This window comes from Myzus persicae, unplaced genomic scaffold (assembly GCF_001856785.1).
Source record: "Myzus persicae strain clone G006 unplaced genomic scaffold, MPER_G0061.0, whole genome shotgun sequence".
NCBI classification, from domain to species: Eukaryota; Metazoa; Arthropoda; class Insecta; order Hemiptera; family Aphididae; genus Myzus; species Myzus persicae.
The window spans coordinates 62,463-74,446 of record NW_019102160.1 but is presented as its reverse complement, the minus strand read 5'-3'; the positions used below and the strand labels follow the sequence as shown (position 1 = coordinate 74,446).

At 32.1% G+C, this 11,984-nt stretch overlaps 1 protein-coding gene across 1 annotated transcript; it reads left to right on the top strand.

The window, feature by feature from the left end:
* Positions 1-10,061: 10,061 nt before the first annotated feature.
* On the top strand, positions 10,062-11,819 carry LOC111031432. Its single transcript, XM_022311356.1, has 2 exons — positions 10,062-10,607; positions 11,778-11,819. The coding sequence occupies exons 1-2, from the start codon at positions 10,062-10,064 to the stop codon at positions 11,817-11,819; spliced, it is 588 nt and encodes a 195-aa protein (XP_022167048.1).
* Positions 11,820-11,984: the final 165 nt, after the last annotated feature.

The window sequence follows — 11,984 nt, the reverse complement described above, 5'->3', positions numbered from 1 at the left end:
GCAAAATAATATGTTCAATTAACTTTGTTTTTCTTTTCGTTATTATGTTCATCATTGTTCATTTTTCATTAATCTCGTTCAACACTACTTCATTCGTATTTCGTTCTATTCAGCTTATTGTCCCTTTAATTTTCCTATACATCAACATCTCCATTTAAAACTGGAGTATTCAGCCAATATTCTAGGTACGGCGTGGCCCCAAAAAGTTTTTCTCATTTTCAATTTTTCAATCGGTTCAAATTTAACAGTGCCGATGAAAACAGAAAAGGTTACCTATTGTTTCGGCTGCGCATGTCAGTGAGTTGAGCTTATTTAAAAATTAAAAACACAAATAATAAGTAAATATGGTACCTCAAACTGTGTTCCACTCAATTTTTTTTTATTTATCAAAATCAAGTATTTTTTTATATTTTCACCAGTTATTCCAGAGTAACTTCTAAATAATCACTCATTAATGGACAATGGACGTAATATTGTTCATTATCAATATCACTTTTTGAGCTATAAAACATCAGCTTTGACTAAATTAATAAATTATGTGTATTAAAAAAAAAATTACAGATGAGTAAGGACTTATTGAAGTATATTATAAAAAACATTTTAGATCACAAATAAATGAACAATTTTTCATACATTTTATTATTATTACATTAATGTGTTTCGTCATTATTACAATTAAAAAATTACAAGTATACTAACTATAGGTATTATAATTCATTATTCTTTTTCATAAAATATAAACTTCTATCTCCGTGTTCATTCTCTACCACATTGTGTCAGTGCATTTTCAATCAATTTTTTTCTATCTGTATTTACCTTTTCTCTATAAACACTGAACATGTATATTCCACTCAGTCTATCATCATTCATCACCCATCGTTGATCGTAAATATGTCTTAACACGCCTTAACTAACCTACTAAAAGAACCTTCTGCTGTTTAGCTTGTAGTCGGAAGAGACTATGAATGTACTGTTACAATTTAACAAATCTATAAAATCAATATCTTGTAGTCCTTATTTGGAAAAAATTGTACCAACTTTCCGCTACGTAGATTATCAGTTTTATAGAAATCAAAAATTTTTTCAATGCTCTCAAATAGTATATTAGATATATAGTAATGAATTAATATGCTCGCTGATTTTATATAGATCTATACTGACACACCTTCTCAGGTTCTAAAATAACACTGCAGTACTTCGCCATAGTAATCATAGAAATTAAGAATGATGAATTTGAGGCTGCAAAATATAAGTAATGAGCTCGTTGCCTTTTATTGGAATTCAAATTTACGTACGTCATTATTTGATAATGATTTCAAACTTGTCATTATTGAAGTAAAATGTTCTGGAAATACTCTTATACTTTTATATTTAGATGACCAACGTGTTTCACAAAATAATGGTATGTTAGGTAAAAGTTTTCTTCGAAGCGTATTATCACGAGATTTATTATTCAATTAAAATACAAGTGTTTTTTATAATATTCAGCTCTCTTTAGAAACTTAGATGATAAGGATTTAACAAACTCAAATCGGGTTATAGTAATAATATGTGTGGTATATTTTTCTGGGGCCCAACTTAGCTATATACTACCTTTTCATACCTGAGACTCAACTTACAGCTTTCAAAATGTATATCATTAGGGATCCAGTTAACCTAGCCCAGTCATGTATACCTATTATTATATTTCATATTACAGATATTTTCTCAATAATTTGTCGATTAAAAATATATTGTATAATTCTTTTTGTGTATATTCTTACAGGTACTAAACTTCCAAGCTAAAATATTATAATTGTTTAGTATTTACACAGTTTGGATCAAACAACCAAATAAGTAGAAATGTGTATTACAAGTGTACAAATATGAAATAATTAAACATTGTAACTATGTATAGAACTACAGAGGTATGTTCGTTGAAAACAAGAAACGTTATGCCTATATTATAACAGTAGGTACACGACTATTTTCTATTGTCTAGATCTAAAATAGGTAATGTAATAAAATATTATTTTGAAATTCATTTGTTCTACCTGTAGACTGCAGTAGGTAGAGCTTTCAGAGTATACGATTAAAACTTCGATTAATTTGTTCCCAAAATGATTTTACATTGCTCAATCATAATTAATGTATCGGTATACTGTGGAAATCATGCACGAACGAACACATGCAAAATTTTAAATTCATTATAATTATTTATATTATTAATTAGATACTTGCATACCTATTATACAGTTTTATTATGATTTATAGTATGACTGGCAATCATTATTGATTGTATATAAAAATAATATTGAAATGAATAAAAACCCTACGGGCTCTACGCCTAAAAACTCCACACCAAATCTTTCATACACACTCATCTCAAATCCTACCATTTCTACACTAAAAACCAAAATAAATAAACCAGCACACAAAACTACGTCGATTCAACAATCAACCAAAAACACATTAGTGCAAGGCACCGACCGTAGTATCGGTGTTCCCTCCACCTCAACGAGCAATCATACCTCACGCATCGCAATCAAGAACCCTCTTCTACTCTCCGCCACAACATCACCGTCCACCGATAACAACCGCACCGCAGACACTATCGCTCAACACACAAATAACAATATATCCACTAATGACCTACCTATAATACCTCCACCGATTAAGACGAACAATAATAATAATATAAACTTCGCATCTGCTGTCGCCATGGAAAAGAACCCCAGCCGTGAACAAGCCTTAGTCTTCAACACTATTGATGGTATACCACAAAAAGATTACGTTATTGCAATAGGAAAATTAGTCACTCCTAAAAATATAACGTTCATCTCTAGAATCTCGAATAACCGGCTTTGCATCTTTCTGGCCAGCAAACAAATACTCGACAATTTATTTCAAAAAACCCAAACAATCAATATCAATGATCAAACTATACCTATACGCAGATTGTTAAACCCGGCAAAAAGATACATTATATCAAATGTATGCCCATCTATACCCAACCATGCAATCACAAACGCACTAAACGACTTAGACATATTTCCCATATCTCAAATCAGCCACCTCAAAGCGGGTATTAACATTGAAGGTTTCGAGCACATAATTAGCTTCCGAAGACAATTATACATCAAGCACGAAGACATCCCTAAACTCCCCAACTCATTAGTTATTTCAATAAACGAATCTCAATTCAGAATTTTTTTCACCGATGACATAGTTACTTGTTTTATATGCAAAGCTAGCGGGCACACCTCAAATAATTGCAAAAATATAAATGTTACTCAAGTTAAAAATTCACCATCCAGCTCAAACAAACCCGATGAATACGCTATAGATCACACCGAATTAATTGAAAATATCCGCTCTCCGACAAGTCCAACCCTTGATATCCTTGATCAAACCATACCAGACTTGACCGAAGATTTCGAAGAAAACAAATATCTCCCTCTAACTCAAAACCATCTCGAAGAAGCAATATCCCACCCACCAATCCAAACTCAAAAAAGACTTTTGTCTGACTCTTCATCATCCAAACCTCCAGACTCCCCTAAAGCTTTTCCACCATCTACCTTACAAAAAAAAAAATGATAAAACCATCAAGAAACCTAAAATACAATCTCGCTCAAATTCTTCCAACAGTCTCGATATAAATTTGGAGGAAAAACTTAATCCAATCATCGAATACTTCACCACAAACGAGCACTTACCAATCACATACATTCAATTTAAATACATTCTGGATAATTTCAACAATAAATCAATAAACATCCACACACTTATTGAAGATACAAACACAAACATCCCTATCTTAATGGATATAATTGAACATATTCATCCTAAAATAAAAGACAAGTCACTCAAATCACGTATAACAAAGCTAAGAAATCTACTCTTCCAATCTCAACCTCTTCAACAAAGTTTCACCCAAAACTAAATCTGCCTATACAAAATATAACAAAACCACACAAGCAATTTCTAAATCTTCTAATTTCTTAACCATGGACTCTATTATTCAATGGAATATAAACGGCCTACACAAACACAATACCGACATCCATCGAGCAAAAGTTCTCATCCAACCAATCGCCTTCTGTTTTCAAGAAACCAATTTAAGACCCAACACTATTTTTCCAATAAAAGGATATAATAGTTTTTACAAAAATCGTCAAACATTTCTACGTGCAAGCGGCGGAGTTGCTATTTTCGTCAATAACATCATTGAAAGCACCGAAATTCATGTCCAATCTCCAATAGAAGTCGTTGCTGTCTCTATACGTCTCAAAACTCCCTTATGCATTTGTAACATCTACTTACCGGATAGTACAGATCTATCACTCAACGACCTCAATGATATAATTAAACAACTTCCCAAACCTTTTCTTTTCCTCGGCGATTTTAACTGCCGAAACCAAAGCTGGGGATCCAATCACACCGATTCCAGAGGTAAAACGTTCGAAAAATTCCTAGAAAACGATCAAATAACATTACTTAACTCCGGGGAATACACACGCCACAATTCAGCCCACAATTCTTTTTCGGCCATTGATCTCACAATATCAAATAGTGCTTTCGCTCCCAAAACCGAATGGAAAGTCCTAACAGAATACAGTACCAGTGACCATTGGCCAATAGCCATAAAAATTCTCAATGAATTACCCAAAATACACCCACTCCCAAGATGGCGCCTCAAAAATCCAAATTGGAATCTATACAGTGATATTATAACTCAAAATCTTTATGATAAGCCATTTAATCTCGAATCAGCAACGAACCAAATTCAAATCAACCTAATTATTGAACAATTTTGCAACATTATACTAGATACCGCTAACAAGACCATTGGCAGAACCAACTCACAATTAAAAAGAAAATCCGTCCCCTGGTGGAATAAAGATTGCAATGATGCAATCAAGACATATAAAAAAGCATTAAACCGATTCAAAAAAACCAAACTAGCTAACGACCATATAAACTTAAAAAAAGCGCGTGCTCAAGCAAGATTCATTACAAAAAAAAGCAAAACAGAATCGTGGCAAAAATACACGAGCTTAATTAACCCTAACACATCACCAACGGAAATGTGGAATAAAATTAAATCGATTAAGGGCATAAATCATCAACCACTACCACCTAACCTGCGTTTTAATGACGATACTCTCTCACTACCTTCAGATATAGCCGAAGCATTTGCACAACAGTTCAAAAAAAATAGTGACTGCTCAAATTATGACCCAGAATTTATCAAATTCAAAAATACCGTCGGAGATAACCTCAAAAAGGAACTAGAAATCAACTTCCACGAAGAAGACAACCACCTTAATATGCCTTTTAGTCGAAATGAACTCTATACTGTCTTATCCGGATGTAAAAGCAAAAGCCCCGGTCCTGATGGGATTCCCTTTTCTTTTATCCAAAACCTACCCACAATAGGTCATGATATTCTCCTCCAAATATTTAATATTATTTGGAACAGAGGTATATACCCTGATCAATGGCACAATGCGATTATAATACCGATCCCCAAACACAATAAAAACAAATTTGATATTATCAATTATAGACCTATTTCACTCATTAATACAATAGCAAAAACCATGGAAAAAATGGTCAATAAACGACTAATTTGGCACTTAGAAACATCCAACCTAATAATTAAGGAACAATCCGGCTTTCGCAAAAATCACTCCACCATTGACATACTCGCCACCCTCCACACGGATATCTGCAATGCTAAAAATAAAAAACATCACTTCATACTAATATCTTTAGATTTAGAAAAAGCATATGACATGGTATGGAGGAATAGAGTCCTCAAAATCATACAAAACAGTGGCATAAACGGCAAAATGTTTCTATTCTTACAAAATTTCCTAAAAAATCGCAAAACCCAAGTCAGAGCCTTATCAGAACTATCAAAAATCCACCAAACAGAAAATGGACTACCCCAAGGGTCTGTTATCAGCGTTACAATGTTTTTATTGGCCATCAATGACATTTTCAAAAACATACCGAAACCCACAAAACACCTACTATTCGCCGATGACTGTCACATCTACTGCAGCGGACAAAACACCAAAACAACTGTGGATATACTACAAGACGCACTAAATATACTCCAATATTGGTCTCACAAAACTGGCTTCAAATTCTCTGCTGGTAAAAGCCAATGTATTTCCTTCCATACTAACCCTAGAGCAAACATACAATTTCACCTTAAAAACTCCCCAATACCCATTTGTGAAAATCTCCGCGTACTTGGTATGATATTCGACAATAAACTAAGATGGTGCTCACACATAAAAAAGCTCAAAAGTACATGTAAAGTCCGAATGAACATCATAAAAACACTTTCACACCATACATGGGGCGCCAAAACGAAATCACTTATCACAGTTTATAAATCCCTTATATTATCACAAATACAGTATGGCGCCCAAATTTATATTACAGCCAAAGAAAAGCTATTAAAAACATTGGATCCAATCCACAATGAGGGTATTCGCCTATCAATAGGAGCATTCAGAACCAGCCCCATTGATAGCATTCTATGCTATGCTGGAGAACTCCCCCTCAATCTACTTAGGGAAAAAGAACTCTTAAATTATGGAATAAAAAGAAAAAGCACCCCAAAACACATGGGATAAAATAACTTTTTCAACGACAAAACCACAAAATTAATTTTTCCAACAAAAAACCCCGTATTATCTATACATGACATCTTCTTCCAACTAATCAATAAACTCACCATACACACATCTGTCAAAAATAAAATCACATACCCAAGCCATCCCACGTGGATTTGGAAAATCAAAGTCAATACTGAGCTTCTACAACTTAACAAACACGACACAAATCCCAATATTATCACCTCGCAATTTTATGAAATTATCCAAGACAAATATTCACACTTTGAAAAAATATACACTGATGCTTCTAAATCCACTCAAGGCGTTGGATTTTCAGTAATTCAAAAAAATATCACACTCCTTCCAAGCTCCCGCCGGAAACTTGTATATTCTCGGCTGAATCCCAAGCCATTTATGAAGCTATCATATTAGCCAATACTATCAACTCAAATCACATTCTAATTTTAAGTGATTCACTCAGTGCTTTACTTGCTCTTCAAAACCCACTACCCTCAAACGAAACTACCCAAAATATCCAAATAATACTCAAATCGACCACCAAAAACATCGAATTTATTTGGGTTCCATCACACATTGGTATTACTGGCAATGAAACGGCTGACAAGGCAGCTGACCTTGCAACCAAAATTATTCTCCACCCAACAATTTCTGACCTACCTACTAATGACTTTAAATCATCCATCAAACGTAAAATATATGCTAGATGGCAAAATTATTGGGATGCTATTCCTCCCACCAACAAGCTTAAATCAGTCAAGAAAGACACAAAAATGTGGAACCCACCTTACTTCCTCAACAGACGCCAGGAAGTTGCCATCACAAGATGCAGAATCGGACATTCCTTCACAACCCACTCTTTTCTCATCAACAATAACCCACCTCCCACCTGCGACGAATGCCACGCCGACCTCTCAATACAACATATCTTCCAGGATTGCTCAAAGTACAGGGACGCAAGAAACAATCTAGCTATACCACCAAATATGGATGAAGCACTAAACGAAAATAATATTATTAAAACTATCTCTTTTCTAACTCAAATCCACCTCATAAACAAACTTTAACAATGTAAAAACCCTTTCCGTAGTCATTAAGCCATATTATTTTTTGTCTTGTACTCTTAATCTAAGCTAGGCTAATGACCTGTGATGTCGAAGCCTTATTTTCTAAATAAAAAAAAAAAAAAAAATAATATTCTTATGTGGTTATACATAATGCCACAACAGCAGTGCATCATATAATACATAATACATATATATCGATCAATCTTACATAATATTGGCATGATGGTAAATCTGAATGGTTAAATAAAAAAATATGTCGCCTCTTTAGTCTTTTCGTAATATACTAATATCTACTCATTGGCCGTAGTGGAAAATTGTTGTTTAAATATATTAGGTATATATAATAAATATTGTATAGAATAAAAAAATATGTAATATGTATAGGTACTCAATGGTATAATATTATAAATCTACTATCTACATAGTTTGATTACAAATTAAGATTATAGGTACTGATAGGTTACCTATCCTATATAGTGTTATATTTGAGTGAAAAACTGTTTGGAATAATATTATTGAATAATTTGCATAAACATTTGTTCAGACGTTACGTGTTAAATATTGCAGTAAAGATTTGAAACAGCAGAAAGACCGGTGGCTACTCGCACTATAGCTGATCTACAATAAAGGCCTTGTGTTGCGATGACATGACCGGGAATAATAAAATAAATAGGAAACATTTATTTTTAAATACCCACCTACCTTTAGGTACTTATCGCCCCCAAATCAATCGGTATGTAAATAAGCCGGTATTTATAGTTATAATTTAATACCACTTCAGTTTCTCGTTAAGATAGATCAATTACTGATAAATCAACGATCATCCGTCGATTACACAGCCATGCGAGGTGGAGACGAAATATAATTTATTAGTTGGAGACAACTGACAAGCTTATTCCTATATATTATGTTATTATGTATAGATAAGTCATTGGTTTAATCTTACACTTGTATTCACAATAATAAGTAATCATATTTTAGGTTTTATTTAAATCATAAGATAATATGCCTGTACATTACATGGATATCTGTATTATATACATACATTTTTATTTTTATTGATCTTAATGCATCAGTAACTATATGGCCATTTGTAATTTTGTTCGTCAATTACGGTTTATAGAGGAAAACTAGTATCTGGGGCTAGGTATCATCACTAAAAATCCGGGTGGTCACCCATCTTCGCGGCGCATCCGAGTTGGGTCCCGAGTATTAGGGTTAAATCGCAGGTACTACACTAGTTGGGTCCAGGATATTGTTAGGTACTATACTAGTTGGGTCCGGGATTTTTTTAGATACTACACTAGTTGGGTCCGTAATTTTTAGAGGTACTATACTAGTTGGGTCCTGGATTATTATTTAAAATATTATACAATAATATTAATACAATTTTATTAAATTGAAAAGTAAATGAAAAGTACTTATACGTATATAATAATGTGACTATTATCGGATATTTCTCTCATGGATTTTTCGAACATTCGTGTAATAATATCAGTGTTATCGGTAATATCTGATAATTTTTGACATATCTTATAATAAACTATCTGGAACAGCGATAAATGCCGGTTAAACCTCGACGAGTTATCTATCAACATAGCTTACACGGTGCACACCTATAGTTACATATTGGTAGTAAGTGTTCTGCATTCTAACCACTAGCACTATGGAAGATTCTAACGTTATGTTCAGTGAAAAGGGCAAAAAAATATATATTATAGAAGGATATAAATTTTCATTTCACAAACTTCTGAAAAATGATATTGAAAGATGGAGATGTATTCATAGATCATGTAAGTCATTTTTTAAATATAACGAAAATCAATTTATTGATCAAAATTTGACACATAATCATAATTGTGATTCCGAAAAAATATTAAATAGGCAGATATTAAATAATAATTTAAAGAGAAAAGCTCAAGAAGATATATGTGAGAAACCTTCTAAATTATTACATTCCGAAATAAAAAACAATGATATAGATACATTAACACGTTACGATTGTACACTTATTAAAAAAAATATTCATAACGCGAGAAAAAATATTCTACCAAACATTCCACAAAGTTATGACGAGGTTCACAAAGTATTGAACGATTTAAATATAAAAACTAACAGACAAGAAAATTTTTTATTAATTAATGATAATCAATATAACATAGTTATTTTTTGCACAGTCGAAAATTTAAATTTTTTAAGTAACATGAACACATTTTACGTAGATGGCACATTCAAAAGTTGCCCAAAAATATTTATGCAAATGTTTACAATACATACAATACATAATAATCATTATATTCCACTTATTTTTTGTCTACTCCCAAATAAACAAAAAGAAATTTATACTCAAACTTTTAGGATGTTATGTAATGAATGCGAAAAACTTAATTTGAAATTTTTACCTCAAACAATATATGTAGACTTTGAAGAAGCTATTCATAATTCTATTTTATCAGTATGGCCGGAAATAAATATTAAAGGGTGTAGATTCCATTTAGGACAGAGCTGGTGGCGGAAAATTCAAAATTTGGGACTAACAAACGAGTATAAAAGTGATTCTGAATTAAGTAAATATCTCAAATATTTTTTTGGCTTACCATTTTTACACCCAGAAGAGGTGGAAAATTGTTTTATTGAAGATATAATGAGTATCCAACCGAACGACAGTAAAATTCGAGAATTCACTGATTATGTTTTTGATAATTATATTAATGAAGAATCGAGATTTCCACCAAAAATTTGGTCAGAATTTAATGCCTCTACAATGCGAACCACAAATTCCTGCGAATCATTCCATTCTCATTTTAATTCTATGTTCTACACAGCACACCCAAATATTTATCAGTTCCTAGAAATTTTAAAAAACGTACAAATGGATACTTATATCAAAATGAGAAGTGTAGAAGTAATGAAAAAAAGAAACTACATTTTGCTAAAAGAAAAATTTATAGCTGACAATATGAATAAAAAAATTGCAGGAATAATCAATCGATTTGATTTTGTAAAATTAATGTCGTATAAATTTTTACCAACACACATGTGATTTTTAATATTTTTTAATTTACACCTATATGGCTATATTTATATTATGTAATATGTATTTTTATACTTTGTTTTTAACCTTTTAAATATTTTTACCAACACAAAAGTGATTTTTTTTTTTATAAAATTCTAATAACTTATATTTTAATGGAAAAGAAACAAAACAAAAAAAAAAAAACTGTAAAAAACATTTTTAACCATACCTGTGGTCTAAATAGATCATAGACAGTCCTAAGTCTGTTGAAATGGGAAGGAAAATGTTAGTATAGTGTAGTACTTAAATCCGGGACCGAACTAGTGTAGTACCTATAAAAATCCGGGACCCAACTAGTGTAGTATCTAAAAAAATCCCGGACCCAACTAGTATAGTACCTAAAATAATTCGGGACCCAACTAGTGTAGCAATTATAAATTTGGGACCCAACTCGGATGCAGCCCATCTGGGAACTAGAGACACCGGCTGATGCTTGACCTCAGAACACGTTGGAGACTCAGGCCAACCACCGAGCCACCAAGCCCCTATGTTATGTATTATAATTTATATTATTAGTATAGACATCTGTGGTACCTATATTATAATGCATTTTGTACATCTCTATCGTCATGGCAATACCTCTTATCTTAATTTTTACTCGTATAACTTGTATTATTCAGCGTATTTTTTTCTGTATGGCTGGAAAATAGAAATTCTATTGTGATTCTAGTATGGATTTAACATGCATTTATTTTAAAAGTGCTGCTGTTAGTAAGTGCTTATTGCTTAGTGCACTTGAAACGAAAGAAACCTAGGTAATGGTTGACGATTGACGAACGATAATTATGCCACATAATTATTATGACCATAGGTACCATGATGAATTAGTTAATTTGATTTATCACAGAGCATAGGAAAATTTATTTTATTAATTTTATTGTGGGTATGTGTTTATATTATAATAATGAATAATAATAATATATATTATATATTTTATAATCATGCGTGCGCATGACGGAATTAGTTGATATACAACATTATATATTTATGGATTTATAGCGATTGAGAGCTGTTCAATACACAGTGATCACTGCTTATTAGTATTACTTTGGGATCAACCCATTTGATTTTAATAACCGAATGATTCAATAAGGTAAAAGGACGCCTAAAAATTAAAAATATATACAAAATATTTATTGAGATTTCATTAAATGTATTATAATAAAAATAATGTATGGGTATTTTATTGAAAACATTTTGCTAATT

What these genes read in the sequence shown, in the direction of transcription:
- LOC111031432 (XM_022311356.1), top strand. Translation starts at nt 10,062, where the DNA reads ATGTTATGTAATGAATGCGAAAAACTTAATTTGAAATTTTTACCTCAA. An exon ending in TCAAAATGAGAAGTGTAGAA is followed by an intron (nt 10,608 to 11,777) that starts GTAATGAAAAAA and finishes ATGGATTTATAG; the next exon opens with CGATTGAGAGCTGTTCAATA.